Source organism: Chiloscyllium plagiosum, unplaced genomic scaffold (assembly GCF_037043375.1).
Source record: "Chiloscyllium plagiosum isolate Xiang-an unplaced genomic scaffold, Cpla_swu_hap1 HiC_scaffold_36, whole genome shotgun sequence".
Classification (NCBI taxonomy): domain Eukaryota; kingdom Metazoa; phylum Chordata; class Chondrichthyes; order Orectolobiformes; family Hemiscylliidae; genus Chiloscyllium; species Chiloscyllium plagiosum.
Window position 1 is genome coordinate 18,775,697 of NW_028270174.1, and position 19,142 is coordinate 18,794,838.

Sequence of the window (19,142 nt, forward strand, 5' to 3'; positions counted from 1 at the left end):
TCTGGCGATGAGGCATTCTGCCAAATGGCTGGTGTGTCCTACATACACACAGTGAGTGGGATGTGTACACGGTGTGTCGCACATACAGGAAGTGGGATGTGTACATGGTCTGTCCCACATACAGTGAGTGGGATGTGTACAAGGTGTGTCGCACACACAGTGAGTGGGATGTGTACACGGTGTGTCCCACATACAGTGAGTGGGATGTGTACACGGTGTGTCCCACATACAGTGAGTGAGATGTGTACATGGTCTGTCCCACATACAGTGAGTGGGATGTGTACAAGGTGTGTCGCACACACAGTGAGTGGGATGTGTACACGGTGTGTCCCACATACAGTGAGTGGGATGTGTACACGGTGTGTCCCACATACAGTGAGTGAGATGTGTACATGGTCTGTCCCACACATAATCGCGGTGGGGGTACCGGGGTGGAGGGAGGGCAGGTGGAGTTGAGATGAACAGGGAAGGCGCTTGAGAGAGTTAGCTGGATATGTGTTGGAAGTGGTGAATCACTGATTGGGAATGTGCTGAGGAGTGTTTATTTGGGATCTGACACTGGTCCAATCGGAGATGCACATGAATAATGAATGATGGGGGCCGGAGTTAGGAGCTGGTGTACACCGAGGGTGTCAGTCACTGAGGGGGAAGCGGCTGAACTGGCGGGATGGAGAGGGGACTCTTGCTGCTGCTGCTGCTGCTGGGGGCGATGGGCTGGGACCACGGAGTGCGAGCCGAGTGCGGTCCGTGCCAGCTGAGCTCCTGCCCGCCTGTCCAGTGCCAAGTGCCCGAGCTCCAGGCCAAGGACGAGTGCGGTTGCTGTGAGCGGTGCCTGGGGGTGCAGGGGGAGCTGTGCGGGGGAGCGGGGCTGCAGCACGGCCGCTGTGCCCCGGGCTATGTGTGCCTGACCTCGGCGGACGGTCAGCGGGCCGACAAGGAGGACGAGGAAGGCACCGGCTCCTGCATCTGCAAACACGACTACCCGGTGTGCGGCTCGGACGGGAGCACCTACCCCACCATCTGCGCCCTGCACCTGGCCAGCTGGCAATCCGTGCACCGGCTCCAGGGCAAAATCCACAAAACCCGCGATGGAGAGTGCAAATACGGTAAGAGAGAGGGACAACAGGGGGGAGAGAGAGAGAGAGTGGGACAACAGGGGAGAGAGAGACTGGGACAACAGCAGAGAAAGTGTGGGACAACAGCAGAGAGAGAGAGAGGGACAACAGGAGAGAGAGAGTGGGACAACAGGAGAGAGAGAGAGAGAGAGGGACAACAGGAGAGAGAGAGAGAGAGAGTGGGACAACGGAGAGAGAGAGAGAGAGTGGGACAACAGGGGAGAGAGAGAGAGGGACAACAGGGGAGAGAGAGAGAGGGACAACAGGGGAGAGAGAGAGGGACAACAGCAGAGAAAGTGTGGGACAACAGCAGAGAGAGAGAGAGGGACAACAGGAGAGAGAGTGGGACAACAGGGGAGAGAGAGAGAGAGTGGGACAACGGAGAGAGAGAGTGGGACAACAGGAGAGAGAGAGAGTGGGACAACGGAGAGAGAGAGAGAGAGTGGGACAACGGAGAGAGAGAGTGGGACAACAGGAGAGAGAGAGAGTAGGACAACGGAGAGAGAGAGAGAGAGTGGGACAACGGAGAGAGAGAGTGGGACAACGGAGAGAGAGAGTGGGACAACAGGAGAGAGAGAGAGAGTGGGACAACGGAGAGAGAGAGAGAGAGTGGGACAACAGGAGAAAGAGAGAGAGTGGGACAACGGAGAGAGAGAGAGAGAGTGGGACAACAGGAGAAAGAGAGAGAGTGGGACAACGGAGAGAGAGAAAGAGAGTGGGACAACAGGGGGGAAAGAGAGAGAGTGGGACAACAGGGGGAGAGAGAGAGAGTGGGACAACAGGGGGGAGAGAGAGAGAGTGGGACAACAGGGGGGAGAGAGAGAGTGGGACAACAGGGGGGAGAGAGAGAGTGGGACAACAGGGGGAGAGAGAGAGAGTAGGACAACAGGGGAGAGAGAGAGAGTGGGACAACAGGGGAGAGAGTGGGACAACAGCAGAGAGAGTGGGACAACAGGAGAGAGAGAGAGTGGGACAACGGAGAGAGAGAGTGGGACAACGGAGAGAGAGAGAGAGTGGGACAACAGCAGAGAAAGAGAGTGGGACAACAGCAGAGAAAGAGAGAGAGTGGGACAACAGGGGGGAGAGAGAGAGGGACAACAGCAGAGAAAGTGTGGGACAACAGCAGAGAGAGAGAGAGGGACAACAGGAGAGAGAGAGTGGGACAACAGGAGAGAGAGAGAGAGGGACAACGGAGAGAGAGAGAGTGGGACAACAGGAGAGAGAGAGAGTGGGACAACAGCAGAGAAAGAGACTGGGACAACAGGGGGAGAGAGAGAGAGGGACAACAGGAGAGAGAGAGAGGGACAACAGGAGAGAGAGAGTGGGACAACAGGAGAGAGAGAGAGTGGGACAACGGAGAGAGAGAGAGAGAGTGGGACAACAGCAGAGAAAGAGAGTGGGACAACGGGGGGGGGAGAGAGAGTGGGACAACAGGGGAGAGAGAGAGAGTGGGACAACAGGAGAGAGAGTGGGACAACAGCAGAGAGAGTGGGACAACAGGGGGGAGAGAGAGAGTGGGACACCAGGAGAGAGAGAGTGGGACAACGGAGAGAGAGAGAGAGAGTGGGACAACGGAGTGAGAGAGAGAGAGAGAGAGTGGGACAACAGCAGAGAAAGAGAGAGAGTGGGACAACAGGGGGGGGAGAGAGAGAGTGGGACAACAGGAGAGAGAGTGGGACAACAGCAGAGAGAGTGGGACAACAGGGGGGAGAGAGAGAGTGGGACACCAGGAGAGAGAGAGTGGGACAACGGAGAGAGAGAGAGAGAGTGGGACAACGGAGTGAGAGAGAGAGAGAGAGAGTGGGACAACAGCAGAGAAAGAGAGAGAGTGGGACAACAGGGGGGGGAGAGAGAGAGTGGGACAACAGGGGAGAGAGAGAGAGAGTGGGGCAACAGGGGTGAGATAGAGAGTGGGACAACAGGGGAGAGAGAGTGGGACGACAGCAGAGAGAGTGGGACAACAGGGGGGAGAGAGAGAGTGGGCCAACAGCAGAGAGAGAGAGAGTGGGACAACAGCAGAGAGAGAGAGAGTGGGACAACAGGGGGGAGAGAGAGAGTGGGACAACAGGGGGGAGAGAGAGAGTGGGACAACAGGAGAGAGAGAGAGTGGGGCAACAGGGGCGAGAGAGAGTGGGGCAACAGGGGCGAGAGAGAGTGGGACAACAGGGGGGAGAGAGAGTGGGACAACGGGAGAGAGAGAGAGTGGGACAACGGGGGAGAGAGAGAGTGGGACAACAGGGGAGAGAGAGAGTGGGACAACAGCAGAGAGAGAGAGTGGGACAACAGCAGAGAGAGAGTGGGACAACGGGGGGGAGAGAGAGAGTGGGACAACAGGGGAGAGAGAGAGTGGGACAACGGGGGAGAGAGAGAGTGGGACAGCAGCAGAGAGAGAGTGGGACAACAGGGGGGAGAGAGAGAGTGGGACAACAGGGGAGAGAGAGAGTGGGACAACGGGGGAGAGAGAGAGAGAGTGGGACAACGGGGGAGAGAGAGAGAGTGGGACAACAGGGCAGCGAGAGAGAGTGGGACAGCAGCAGAGAGAGAGTGGGACAACAGGAGAGAGAGAGAGTGGGACAACAGGGGAGAGAAAGAGTGGGACAACGGGGGAGAGAGAGAGAGTGGGACAACAGGGCAGAGAGAGAGAGTGGGACAGCAGCAGAGAGAGAGTGGGACAACAGCAGAGAGAGAGAGTAGGACAGCAGGGGAGAGAGAGAGTAGGACAGCAGGGGAGAGAGAGTGGGACAACGGGGGAGAGAGAGAGTGGGACAACGGGGGAGAGAGAGAGTGGGACAACAGGGGAGAGAGAGTGGGACAACAGCAGAGAGAGAGAGTGGGACAGCAGCAGAGAGAGAGAGTAGGACAGCAGGGGAGAGAGAGAGTGGGACAACGGGGGAGAGAGAGAGTGGGACAACGGGGGAGAGAGAGAGTGGGACAACGGGGGAGAGAGAGAGTGGGACAACGGGGGAGAGAGAGAGTGGGACAACGGGGGAGAGAGAGAGTGGGACAACGGGGGAGAGAGAGAGTGGGACAACAGGGGAGAGAGAGAGTGGGACAACGGGGGAGAGAGAGAGAGTGGGACAACAGGGCAGAGAGAGTGGGACAACAGGAGAGAAAGAGAGTGGGACAACAGGAGAGAAAGAGAGTGGGGCAATAGGGGAGAGAGAGAGTGGGACAACAGGAGAGAGAGAGAGTGGGACAACAGGGGAGAGAGTGGGACAACAGGAGAGAGAGAGAGTGGGACAACAGGGGAGAGAGTGGGACAACAGGCGAGAGAGTGGGACAACGGGGGAGTGAGAGAGTGGCACAACAGGGGAGAGAGAGAGAGTGGGACAACGGGGGGAGAGAGAGTGGGACAACGGGGGGGAGAGAGAGTGTGGGACAACAGGAGAGAGAGAGAGAGAGAGTGGGACAACGGGGGGGAGAGAGAGTGGGACAACGGGGGGGAGAGAGAGTGGGACAACGGGGGGGAGAGAGAGTGGGACAACGGGGGGGAGAGAGAGTGGGACAACAGGGGAGAGAGAGAGTGGGACAACAGGGGAGAGAGAGAGTGGGACAACGGGGGAGAGAGAGAGAGTGGGACAACAGGGGGGAGAGAGAGAGTGGGACAACGGGGGGGAGAGAGAGTGTGGGACAACAGGAGAGAGAGAGAGAGAGAGAGAGAGTGGGACAACGGGGGGGAGAGAGAGTGGGACAACGGGGGGGAGAGAGAGTGGGACAACGGGGGGGGAGAGAGAGTGGGACAACGGGGGGGAGAGAGAGTGAGACAACGGGGGGGAGAGAGAGTGGGACAACAGGGGAGAGAGAGAGTGGGACAACGGGGGGAGAGAGAGTGGGACAACGGGGGGGAGAGAGAGTGGGACAACAGGGGAGAGAGAGAGTGGGACAACAGGGGAGAGAGAGTGTGGGACAACGGGATAGAGAGTGGGACAACGGGGCGGGGAGAGAGAATGGGACAACGGGAAGGAGAGAGAGTGGGACAACAGGAGAGAGAGAGAGAGAGAGAGTGGGACAACGGGAGAGTGAGATTGTGGGACAACGGAGAGAGAGAGTGGGACAACGGGGAGAGAAAGAGTGGGACAACGGGGGAGAGAGAGAGTGGGACAACAGGAGAGTGGGGCAACAGGGGAGAGAGTGAGGCAACAGGGGAGAGAGAGAGAGACAACAGGGGAGAGAGAGAGAGTGGGACAACAGGGGAGAGAAATAGTGGGACAATGGGAGAGAGAGAGGGAAACAGGAGAGAGAGAGAGTGGGACAACAAGGGAGAAAGAGAGAGTGGGACAACGGGAGAGAGAGAGTGGGGCAACGGGAGAGAGAGTGGGACAACGGGGGGGAGAGAGAGAGAGTGGGACTACAGGGGAGAGAAATAGTGGGACAATGGGAGGGAGAGAGGGACAACAGGAGAGAGAGAGAGTGGGACAACAAGGGAGAAAGAGAGAGTGGGACAACGGGAGAGAGAGAGTGGGGCAACGGGAGAGAGAGAAGGACAACAGGAGAGAGAGTGGGAAAACCAGAGAGAGAGAGAGTGGGACAACAGGGGAGAGAGAGTGGGGCAACAGGACGGAGAGAATGGGACAACAGGGGAGAGCGAGAGAGAGTGGGACAACAGGGGAGCGAGAGAGTGGGACAACAGGAGAGAGAGAGAGTGGGACAGCAGCGGAGAGAGAGAGTGGGACAGCAGCGGAGAGAGAGACTGGGACAACAGGGTAGAGAGAGAGAGTGAGACAACAGGGGAGAGAGAGAGAGGGACAACAGGGGAGAGAGAGTGGGACAATGGGGGAGAGAGAGTGGGACAACAGGGGGGAGAGAGAGAGTGGGACAACAGGAGAGAGAGATACAGTGGGACAACGGGAAAGTGAGAGTGGGACAGCGGGAGAGAGAGTAAGGCAACAGGGGAGAGAGAGAGTGAGACAACGGGAAAGTGAGAGTGGGACAGCGGGAGAGAGAGAGTGGGACAACAGGGGAGAGAGAGAGTGGGACAACAGGGGAGAGAGAGAGAGAGAGGGACAACGGGAGAAAGAGATTTGGACAACGGGGGAGAGAGAGAGTGGGACAACGGGGGAGAGAGAGAGTGGGACAACAGGGGAGTACAGAGTGGGGCAACCGGAGAGAGAGGAAAAGTGGGGCAACCGGAGAGAGAGAGTGGGACAACAGAGGAGAGAGAGAGTGAGTGGGGCAATGGGAGAGAGAGAGTGGGACAACAGGAGAGACAGAGAGTGGGGCAACAGAACAGAGAGAGTGGGACAACAGGGGAGAGTGGGACATCGGGAACGAGAGAGTGGGACAACAGGGGGGAGAGAGAGAGAGTGGGACAACAGGAGAGAGAGAGAGTGGGACAACAGAACAGAGAGAGTGGGACAACAGGGGAGAGTGGGACATCGGGAACGAGAGAGTGGGACAACAGGGGGGAGAGAGAGAGAGTGGGACAACAGGAGAGAGAGAGAGTGGGACAACAGGAGAGAGAAAGAGTGGGACAACAGGAGAGAGAGAGAGAGTGGGGCAATGGGAGAGAGAGTGTGGAATAACGGGAGAGAGAGAGAGTGGGACAACGGGAGAGAGAGAGTGGGACAACGGGAGAGAGAGAGAGTGGGACAACAGGAGAGAGAGAATGGGACAACAGAGGAGAGAATGGGGCAACAGGGGGGAGAGAGTGGGACAACGGGAGAGAGAGAGTGGGGCAATGGGAGAGAGAGAAGGACAACGGGAGAGAGAGAAGGACAACGGGAGAGAGAGTGGGACAACAGGGGAGAGAGAGAGAGTGGGACAATGGTAGAGAGAGAGTGGGACAATGGTAGAGAGAGAGTGGGACAACAGGGGAGAGAGAGTGGGACAACAGGAGAGAGAGAGTGGGACAACAGGAGAGAGAGAATGGGACAACAGAGGAGAGAGTGGGACAACAGGGGATAGTGAGAGTGGGCGAACAGGGGAGAGAGAGTGGGACAACGGGAGAGAGAGTGGGGCAACAGGAGAGAGAGAAGGACAACAGGAGAGCGAGTGGGACAACAGGGGAGAGAGAGTGAGACAATGGGGGAGAGAGAGTGGGACAACAGGGGAGAGAGAGAGAGTGGGACAACAGGGGAGAGAGAGAGTGGGACAACAGGGGAGAGAGAGAGTGAGACAACGGGAAAGTGAGAGTGGAGCAACAGAGGAGAGAGAGTGGGGCAACAGGGGAGAGAGAGAGTGGGTCAACAGGGAAGAGAGAGAGTGGGGCAACAGGAGAGTGGGACAACAGTAGAGAGTGAGAGTGGGGCAACAGGGGAGAGAGAGTGGGGCAACGGAAGAGAGAGAGTGGGGCAACGGGAGAGAGAGAAGGACAACAGGAGAGAGAGAAGGACAACAGGAGAGAGAGTGGGACAACAGGGGAGAGAGAGAGTGAGACAACGGGAAAGTGAGAGTGGGACAGCGGGAGAGTGAGTGGGGCAACAAGGGAGAGAGAGTGGGGCAACAGGAGAGAGAGTGGGACAACAGGGGAGAGAGAGTGGGGCAACAGGGGAGTGAGTGGGACAACAGGGGAGTGAGTGGGGAAACGGGAGGGGAGAGTGTGGGGAATCAGAGAAGAGAAATGGAGGCAATTGGGGAAAGAAAGCAGGCATTAGGAGAGGAGAGCAGGGCAGCAGGGGAAGAGAGAAGGCATTAGGGAAACAAGGAAAGAGAATGTACCAACATGGGAAGCGAGGGGGCAGTACAGGAGGAGCCGAGGGCAATAGGGGAGCAGGGATTGAAATAAGAGAAACAAGAGCTGGGAGGCTAGGGAGACAGGAGGTGTGAGGGAGGGAAGGAGAAGAGTCAGATTGGAAGAGATATGGGAGAGAGGGACTGAGTGAGAGAGTGAGGAAAGGAAGATGAGGGAAATAGAGGACAAGAAGGGCTGGATTGGGGAGAGTGGGAATGGAGGGGCTGGGGAGGAGAGACTCGGCGTAGAGTAACGTGTGGGAGAAAGGGAAGGGGGAAGGACAACAAGGGGGAGAGAGAGAGAGTGATCGAGGTTGGACGTGGGCACTAAATACATTGAATTATCGAGCACATTTCCGCACCAACTTATTTTCTCTCACTATTTATTGTTTGAATGTTCCATGTTTCTGTTTTCGCCGTTTCTCTTTTCCTGTCTGTCTCATGTTGCTCCCCTTGATTAGTCTCTCTTTGTATTTTTCTGCCTCGCATCTCTCTTTCTCTCTGTCCCAGTTCCTCATCTCTCTTCTGTCCTGGGCTCTCCTTTCTCTGGCACTCTGTCGCCTGGCTGTGCCTTCCTGACAGAGAGAGTGAGATGGGAATGAAGGGAAGGAAAGACAGATCGAGAAAGCAACAGAGGGAGAAGCAGAAAAGGGACAGGTATAAAGGTGCAGCGAAACTGAGGGGCGATTTCTCTCCCTCTGTTTCACCCATCCACATTAATTCTCGCCTTTAAACTCTGAATGGGAAGCTGTGCAGCTGCTGTTAAATGTGTTGAGATTTTGCAAACCAGCCGAACCTGTGCTAAATATACGAGACATACTCAGAAGTACGGAGCGCTAGGCTGGGTGCGATGGGCCGAAGCGGTGTTTGGGGTTCGGTGTCCTACAACTGCCGCAGGCTAAACCATTCAGTTCCTTCACTTGCCTTGCCCCAGTCCTGCTGTTAAGGTCTCCAGTCAGGCTCAGTGTGACAACCAGGAACTGGTGCAAAGCTCTGGCGATAGCTGTGTTTTCCCAAATGAAGGCACCAGATTACTTTCAATCAGGTCCCTGTGGGAAAGACGTTTGTCTGAACCCAGATCAAGACTCCCGAGAAGCAGCTGCTGCCTCATTTAATGAGACATTTGGACCATTGTATTCGCCCACAACTGTCCCCTCAACATCCCTGGTAATTGGATGTGTAAGCAATTAGAGGAAGGAAAACAGAATAATCTATTCAGAATATTATTTAATAATAAAACTTCATTATTCAGACTTGGCAGTATGCTGAGTGGGTTTAATATGGACTATTTGGATCAAATGTTCCCAATTATTACTCCTCACTTGTACTTTAACCTACTGCATACATGCAGGCTTCCAGTATGTGTGAAGGATGGAGCGATACAGAAGATATGCCCCACAGGTGGGAGAGATACAGAGGAGGGAAGATATATCCCACAAGTGGGAGAGATGCACAGGAGGGAAGATATATCCCACAGATGGGAGAGATACACAGGAGGGAAATACACCCCACAGGTGGGAGAGATACACAGGAGGGAAGATATATCCCACAGGTGAGAGAGATACACAGGAGGGAAGATATATACCCCACAGGTGGGAGAGATACACAGGAGGGAAGATATATACCCCACAAGTGGGAGAGATACACAGGAGGGAAGATATATACCCCACAGATGGGAGAGATACACAGGAGGGAAATACACCCCACAGCTGGGAGAGATACACAGGAGGGAAGATATATCCCACAGGTGGGAGAGATACACAGGAGGGAAGATATATCCCACAGGTGGGAGAGATACACAGGAGGGAAGATATATACCCCACAGGTGGGAGAGATACACAGGAGGGAAGATATATACCCCACAAGTGGGAGAGATACACAGGAGGGAAGATATATACCCCACAGATGGGAGAGATACACAGGAGGGAAATACACCCCACAGCTGGGAGAGATACACAGGAGGGAAGATATATCCCACAGGTGGGAGAGATACACAGGAGGGAAGATATATACCCCACAGGTGGGAGAGATACACAGGAGGGAAGATATATACCCCACAGGTGGGAGAGATACACAGGAGGGAAGATATATACCCCACAAGTGGGAGAGATACACAGGAGGGAAGATATATACCCCACAAGTGGGAGAGATACAGAGGAGGGAAGATATATACCCCACAGGTGGGAGAGAGACACAGGAGGGAAGATATATACCCACAGCTGAGAGAGATACACTGGAAGGAAGATATATACCCCACAGCTGGGAGAGTTACACAGGAGGGAAGATATATACCCCACAGGTGGGAGAGATACACAGCTGGGAAGATATATACCCCACAGCTGGGAGAGATACACAGGAGGGAAGATATATACCCCACAGGTGGAAGAGATACACAGGAGGGAAGATATATACCCCACAGGTGGAAGAGATACACAGGAGGGAAGATATACCCCACAGCTGGGAGAGATACACAGGAGGGAAGATATATACCCCACAGCTGGGAGAGATACACAGGAGGGAAGATATACCACACAGCTGGGAGAGATACACAGGAGGGAAGATATATACCCCACAGCTGGGAGAGATACACAGGAGGGAAGATATATACCCCACATCTGGGAGAGATACACAGGAGGGAAGATATACCACACAGCTGGGAGAGATACACAGGAGGGAAGATATACACCACAGCTGGGAGAGATACACAGGAGGAAGATATACCCCACAGGTGGAAGAGATACACAGGAGGGAAGATATACCCCACAAGTGGGAGAGATACACAGGAGGGAAGATATATACCCCACAGCTGGGAGAGATACACAGGAGGGAAGATATATACCCCACATCTGTGAGAGATACACAGGAGGAAGATATACCCCACAGGTGGGAGAGATACACAGGAGGGAAGATATATACCCCATAGATGGGAGAGATACACAGGAGGGAAGATATATACCCCACAGCTGGGAGAGATACACAGGAGGGAAGATATATACCCCACAGGTGGGAGAGATACACAGGAGGGAAGATATATACCCCACAGGTGGGAGAGATACTCAGCTGGGAAGATATATACCCCACAGCTGGGAGAGATACACAGGAGGGAAGATATACACCCCACAGCTGGGAGAGATACACAGAAGGGAAGATATATACCCCACAGGTGGGAGAGATACACAGGAGGGAAGATATATACCCCACAGGTGGGAGAGATACACAGGAGGGAAGATATACCCCACAGCTGGGAGAGATACACAGGAGGGAAGATATATACCCCACAGCTGGGAGAGATACACAGGAGGGAAGATGTACCCCACAGCTGGGAGAGATACACAGGAGGGAAGATATACCCCACAGCTGAGAGAGATACACAGCTGGGAAGATATATACCCCACAGCTGGGAGAGATACAGAGGAGGGAAGATATACCTCACAGCTGGGAGAGATACACAGGAGGGAAGATATATACCCCACAGCTGGGAGAGATACACAGGAGGGAAGATATACCCCACAGCTGAGAGAGATACACAGCTGGGAAGATATATACCCCATAGCTGGGCGAGATACACAGGAGGGAAGATATACCCCAAAGCTGGGAGAGATACACAGGAGGGAAGATATATACCCCACAGCTGGGAGAGATACACAGGAGGGAAGATATATACCCCACAGCTGGGAGAGATACACAGGAGGGAAGATATACACCACAGCTGAGAGAGATACACAGGAGGGAAGATATATACCCCACAGCTGGGAGAGATACACAGGAGGGAAGATATATCCCACAGCTGGGAAAGATACACGGGAGGGAAGATATATCCCACAGCTGGGAGAGATGCACAGTAGGGAAAATACACCCCACAGCTGGGAGAGATACACAGGAGGGAAGGTATGTCCCACAGCTGGGAGAGATACACAGGAGGGAGGTTATACCCCACAGCTGCGAGAGATACACAGGAGGGAAGATATACCCACAGCTGGGAGAGAAGCGATATACAGGAGGGAGAGATACAGAGGAGATATGCAGGGGTTAGAAGCTATACCTGGAACAAACTGGACAATCCCAGAAAGGAAATTTCTGTATTAATCAAGTGGGAATTCTTGAACCCTGGAGGTGACAGTTACACTCAGGTGTGGAGCATTAATATACAACCTTCATGATCCCATTCATTCCATTTGCAAATTCATCTCATATTTTAACACATACATTGAACCAGCTAGGGATTTTGTCCCTTTCTCTGTGTGCTTATGTTTAAATCTAGTCTGAAAACTGTATCAAGCTTCTCCCTAACATTGGCAGACATTCGGTTTCTGGGATAAACACGGCTCTGTCAAAGTTACAGTGGATCAGAGGCAGAAAACCCTGAGAAATTCTTAGCTCTAAAGCTCTTGTGAAGCTAACTATGCAACGTTTTGTTTTTGGATCTGAATTTAACCTCTTCAAAGGAGAATTTGATTCAGAATTTGATATTTGTCAAATGTTAATACCGTTTGTAACATATTTGACAACTGATCTAATTAAGTTGGCATAGCGCTGGTGGTCATTTTAGGTGTCCAAATACCCAGTCAGTCAATCAGTACACAAGAGGCCCTTCAGCCCATCGAGTCTCCACTAACCTATCTATAAAAATTCCAAAGTTAAAAATCACACAACACCAGGTTATAGTCCAACAGGTTTAATTGGAAGCACACTGGCTTTCGGAGCGACGCTCCTTCATCAGGTGATTGTAGATGGCTGTTTGGAGCGTCGCTCCGAAAGCTAGTGTGCTTCCAATTAAACCTGTTGGACTATAACTTGGTGTTGTGTGATTTTTAACTTTGTACACCCCAGTCCAACACCGGCATCTCTGAATTATAATAATTCCACCCTCCAGTATTTAGCCCACAGCCCTGAATGTTATGATATTTCAGCTGTTCCTCCATATATATATTTTAAATGATTTGAGATTTCCTGCGCCTATTACCCTCTCTGGAATTGCATTCCAGATTCCCACTATCCTGTTTCTCCAATACCCTCCAAACCTCCTGCCGTTCATGTTAAAACATCCCCTCCCCCCGCCCCCCCCCCCCCCCCATTGACCTCTCAGCAAAGGGAAACAGTCGCTTTCTATCCAACCTTTCCTTACCCCTCGTAACCTTATACCTGTCAATCTGGTCCCTTCTCAGCTTTCTTTGCTATAAATAAAACAGACTTTATCCAGCCTCCCTTCGTAGCTAAACTGCTCGATCCCTGGCAATGTCCTGGTGAATTTCCTTTGCACCCTCTGCAGGTCAATCACATCCTTCCATCGGTGTAGCAACCAGGACTGCACATAGTACCCCACCTGTGGCCTAACCAAAGTTTTGTACAGTTCCAACATAACCTTCCTGCTTTTATAATCTCTGCCACGACAGATAAAGACAAGTGTCCCGAATATCTTCTTATCCACCCTGTTAATCTGTCCTGCTGACTTCAGGGATCTGTGGACAACCACGCCAAGATTCCTCTGAGCATTCTGGTGTCCTGCCATTCATTGAGTACTCCCTTGTCTTGCTGCTACTTTCAAAGTGCACCACCTCACAATTTTAAGGGTTAAATTCCATCTGTCACTGATTTGCCTGTTTGATTAACCCATCTATTTTCCTATAACCTAAGAACTTCTTCCTCCCTATTACCACTTGGCCAATATTTGTGTCATTGCAAACTGAGTTATCATTCCCACACATTCTCATCTATATCGTGTGTGTATATATAAGGGATTCAGCACTAATCCCTGTGCAGTGTCACTGGACACCAGCCTCCAGTCACACAAACAGCCATCTACTACTATCCTCTGCCTCCTGCTACTACACCAATTTTTGATCTATCTTGCCAAGTTATCCTTGATCCCAAGTGCTTTTACCTTCTTTATCAGCCTCACGTGTGTCAGCTTGTCAAAGGCTTCACTAAAATCCATACAAATAACATCAATCATACTGCCCTCATCTGAACACTTGATCACGTCCACAAAAAAGTCAGTCAAAGTTTGTTGGACATGACCTCCTGCTAACAAAGCCACGCTGACTATCTCTGATCAAACCTTGCCATTCCAAGTGGAGATTAATTCTGGTCTTCAGAATTTTCTCCACTAGTTTCCCAGCCACTGATGTGAGACTCACTGGTCTGTAAATCCTTGGTTTATCTCTATCACCCTTCTTAAAAATTGGAACTACATTGGCCATCTTCCATACATCTGGCAACTCTTTATCTTGAGAGATCTGTGGACAGAAATTACAAGTGTACTGTACACAGTTGTAACAACAGGTGGCATTTACATTGTACCATTAACAGAACCATCCATAAGAGGATGTAGAGCCCACATTGTGTGGCCTCTTCCCTTGCCTGTGGCTCTCCAACTTTATTTCCAATCCAAGAAGGAAACTCTCCAAGGTGACTATCATTCCATGGAGCTCCTTTGTATTAATGACATCTTGTTGCCTTCAACTATTCCTGAAACCAATCCATAAGTGATACGGTGCAAAAGCCCTACACAGATGTGTAACTATCAACGAAAATTTGTTGTTTGGGCCACAGAACAAGATAGTGTAAATTTTAAGGAGCATCTTAATAGCAAGAGAGGCTTAAGGTCTATGTAGCTGTTATAGATGGATTCGTTAATATCAGTGAAGCTAGAGGGCCTGAATTGAAGCAATGGAGATATCTTGGAGGGTTTTGGAGCAAGAGTTGGATACAAAGATAGGGTGTAGTCTAGAGGAATCTAAAAGCAAGAATGAGAATTTTAACATTGGAGTGTTGCTGGACAGGAGCTATTGTAAGTCAGTGTACATAACCAACATATATTCAGTGGAAAGATTCTATAGGTGTATGACTCATAGGTAAATGGATAGATTTTACAAATGCCAGTATTACAGTTTTCTTTATGTAAATTAGATGGTAACCAATGCTTAACATTTCTTTGCAAAATGCTTATAAATATTTAGATCTATTCTGGCAATTTTTGCAAGATGATGCCCATACGATTTTTCCCAAAGTTGGCAATTAAATACAGTTTTAGATTTCAGAATTTAAAAATGCATTCCAGCACTAATATATGGTCTTTAGAAATTAAAAATACAAAACTAGTGTTGCTAAACAAAATTAATCTCTATCCTGAAGTGCATCGGTATGTAAGGTCAAATTTATTAATATCATGTTAAAAAATCCAGAGGCACAACACAAATAAAACACATTTTGATGTGCAGTCACTATTATGTAGCACAGCCGTCAGTTTAAACACAATACTATCAGACAAAAAGGGGTGCGAGATTAATGTTTCTAGTCTCTAGTTTGAATGAGGGAGAAATTTACCCAGACCACCAGGTTCTGGGTTTTGTTTCAAATCATTTTGGGGTTTTAATTTTGGGATCTTGGTTCAACGTTTTGTCTGAAAGACAATTGCTATAATGAAGCATCAGCGTAGATTGTAAAGTCAGGTCCTGGAGTGAGACAAACTCAAAACATTGAAGCTACTCAAAGCAAAACAGAATCCAAGCTGACAATCGCTTCACTGGAAATTTGAAACAAAGATTCCATTTGTGTTTAGGTTTTCTTTGCATCTGTTGTTGTACCAAGTTTGACTGGAATCACTATTAGACAATGTTGCATTACAAATATTGTACCAATATCATGTTCGAAAGAGTAATTCATGTGGGAATCCTTGTTTGCAATTTTAGGATGGATTCACCTTGTCGATGTTCAGTTTTCTGAAATCACAGTCATCATTTTGTCATCTTAGCTGATCTGCAAGACCCATTTGGCTAATTCAAGGGAACTTCAGACCTTTACAAAAACAAGAATGAGTTGCTCTTGTTGCACTGTTTTACACAGTGAGCATTTGCCTACTGCTAGGTTTGCACAGTACCCCAGTGAAGGAAGGAGGCTGCAGGAAAAAAATTAATGGAAGGAACTGAAGGCAATATCAAAGCGGTATGTTTCAAGGTTTGTGAAAGAGGAGCGATGGAACGCGGTAATAGCGAGTGAGATCTGGAATGTGGGATATGGCCATTGATGAAGAAATGGAGGAAAAATCCCTAAGAAGTCTAATTCAGAAAAAGAACACAGAGTGTTGAATCAGTGCATTAGGTTGGAGGAGATTAAAGAAACAGGATAGGATGCAATATCGGAAGGATTTCTAAATGTTATTTTAAAATGAATTGGAGGATGAATGTTCCACTGAGTAAAGTAGACAGTGATGGTAATTAGGAGCGGAAGTAATTACAAGAGTGGTTGCCCGTTTGGAATCAAAACATTTTTCACCAATACCATACTGATGAAGTGTGGAGGAGAAATGGCAAAAGTGATGGAATTAATGACTCACTGAAAATATTGTTACAGTTATGAGGTTTATAAATTTATCAAGTTTAAATTGAGGGTAAATGAAGGGTGTCATTAGACCTGTTCTAAAGATTTCCTCACATTAAGTTTGTGAGATTGGATTATTACACATCAAAGGAAAGCCAAGATTGTTTTATTGAGAAGGTGCAAGGTATTTCTACCTGGAAACAAAGGCAGCAGTCACTGAGTTTACAAGTAGACTGAGTCTCACAAATTGTAACTATCAAGTTGTAAACAGTTGTGATATAAACTGTCCAGTTACTTTCAAGGTGAAAGAGCATTGCATAATGCGTTTCATGTTGCCATGTGAAAAAGGGTAGAGGAAGCCATTTTGAGATCAGGTTACAGGCTTCCCTAAAAATAAATTCAACAAATAACAGAGACTACAGAGATTCCATGTAGTAAGCAGGGAGAAAAATGCCCTGAAAAATGCGAAAGCACCTGGTGACAGTATTGTGAAGTTACTACTTGACAAATGGCCATCTAGTTACACATTCAAATCTAGGGACAAAGATTGACCTACTGCGAAAAGGACTGTAATTCCATGGAGATAGTGATGTGTGGTAAGTATAAAAAGGGAATGTTCATCATTGTAATTTAAAATGTAAGTTGCCTCCAAGAAAAAAGTGTTTTTAGTCAGTAAAACCTTTTAAATGATCAATCCATACACGAGAGGAGAGAGATTTAAGAAAAACATGACAGGCAATTTTTCTTACACAGAGGGTAACTTGGCTGTGGAATGAACTTCCTGAGGAAGTGGTGGGTGCAGGTATCTGGATAAGTACATGAGTAGGAAAGGTTTGGAGGGATATATTTCAGGAGCAGGCAGGCAGGACTAGTTTAGTTTGGGATTATGTTCAGCATGGTCTGGTTGGACTGAAGGGTCTGTTTCCTTGCTGAATGACTCAATGTCTTCCTTTCAACTAATGGGTGGAAGTTTAAATTTTTTTTAAATTGTTATGGAACAATATACATACTACAGGAATTGCCTCAAATGTTGATTGTGACTTTGATGATTTGCTTTAGTTCTATTGAGTTAGACAGAAACTGAACTGGAAATGGGTAGAACTGCCAAAGATGCATTCAAGGATTTTATAGAAGAAAGGAGCTGATAGAATGGATCAGGAGTGAGCTTTTGATGAAGGAAGTCAACTTGACAATTATCTTTGCATCAAACAAAACCAAAATTGAAATGCCTATCTGGGCAAATTCTCTTCTCTTCAGTCAGACCTTTTATTCATTCTTAGAATATGACACCACCGACATGGGAAGCAGTTTTATTCATTCTGAAATGCCTTTATAGTTGAGTGGCCTGCTAGACCATTTCAGAGGGCAGATTATAATCAACCACACTGATGAGGATCTGTAGGCCAGACTAGATAAAGATGACCGATTTTCTTTCACTGATGGACATCAGTGAAGATCTTTTTCAACAGTCTCATAATTTCATGATAATCTTTACGGAGACTGCTATTTTAAATTGAGATGTATTTGCTTAATTAAATTTAATTTCTCCCACTGCCCTGGTAGGATTTGAACTCATGTCATTGGATTTTTTGTCCTAGTCCATCACTACTTGCCACTACACTACTATCCATTGCAAAGTTACACTTCAAATTCCTGCATGGGTTCTTGACTTGATGTCGCAAATACTTTTTGCCTTTCTATTTATTTTCTTGAATAAACTATTTTAATTTATTTAGGTTTATTTCCTAAAAAGGACACAAATTGGAAGCTTTCCTTCTTAAAAAAAAATTGCAGTTTTCAAAATTGTTTGGGTTTTGTGCATGGAAAAATGCAGGTGGGGTGTCTCGCTTTGTGCATTGGTGCTCCCTCTTGCAGATGCATCACACAAGCAAGTTTCAAATTGTTTACTTTCCATAAATATTTGGGACTGTCTTTGGGGAAAAGTTTTAACATCTTTTTACTTGCTGGATGATGTGATCATGTTTGAATATTAAAGAATAAGGATATTAAATTAGTTAGTCCAACAGGATATACTGGTCTAAAGCTTAAATGTGGCATCAGCTTAAACTCTTGCACTTATACTCTTCCAGCCCTTCAACTACACCTAAAATAAACTTAAAATAACAATTTCCTGGGACTCTTCCGGCAAGTTGACATTAAAGCCTAAACTCCTGCCTTGCTGAAGCCACAAACTAAACTGCCAAATCAGGTCCCAATGTAATGTGTAAACAATTACTTTAAAACATTCAGATGTTTACTTTTAATTGAGCTCATTTCTCATATTCATGTTATAATCTGAAAGACACTAAGTCCAGAAGGTTTCAATTCATAGAAACAAGTTGATAATGTGTACAAATACTAGTGATAATTTTGGTATTGCCAAAGCCGAAGGCTTCAGCTTGAATCAATTTGTTTGTATGATACATATGTAAACAAGGCCCTCCCAATTTGCTTGCCTGCTCCAAAGAACAACTTAATTTCATAGAATCCCTTTGGTGTGGAAACAGGCCATTTGGCACTACAAGTCAACACTGATCCTCTGAAGAGTTACCCACCCAGACCCATTCCCCTACTACTCTACACCTAATCCACCTAACCCACACATCCCTGAACACTATGGGCAATTTTAGCATGGACAATTCACCTAACCTGCACATCTTTGGATTGTGGAAGGAAGCCAACGCAGACACAGGGAACATGTTCAAATGCCACACAGACAGTCATTCAAGGTTGGAATCTAACCAGGGTCTCTGGTACAGTGAGGTAGCAGTGCTAACCACTAAGCCACCTCTAACACTGCGAGACTGTGAGAAGACAATAGAATAAGACTGCATACCTCACCTCCTTTACTTTTAACTTCTCTCGGCCCAGGCAAGCAGTGTTAAAATTGTGGCTATGGTACATCAGATCCTGTACATGTCAGCATTGGCGCTCCTTTGGCTTCTGTAAGAACAAAGTATAATTAAAATTGCTGATTTGTGATATTGTAGGTATCCAATGCCACTGAAATACAAGAATAGAAACAGCTTCACTTTTTTT

At 48.7% G+C, this 19,142-nt stretch overlaps 1 protein-coding gene across 1 annotated transcript in view; it reads left to right on the top strand.

Annotated features, from left to right (window-relative positions):
* Positions 1–652: 652 nt before the first annotated feature.
* Positions 653–19,142, top strand: part of LOC122539252 (insulin-like growth factor-binding protein-like 1) — a 79,829-nt gene continuing 61,339 nt past the window's right edge. The window contains exon 1 of the mRNA XM_087980012.1: positions 653–1,106. Coding sequence (XP_087836138.1) covers positions 668–1,106 — 439 coding nt within the window. The 5' untranslated portion in view covers positions 653–667. The remainder of the gene's footprint in view (positions 1,107–19,142) is intronic.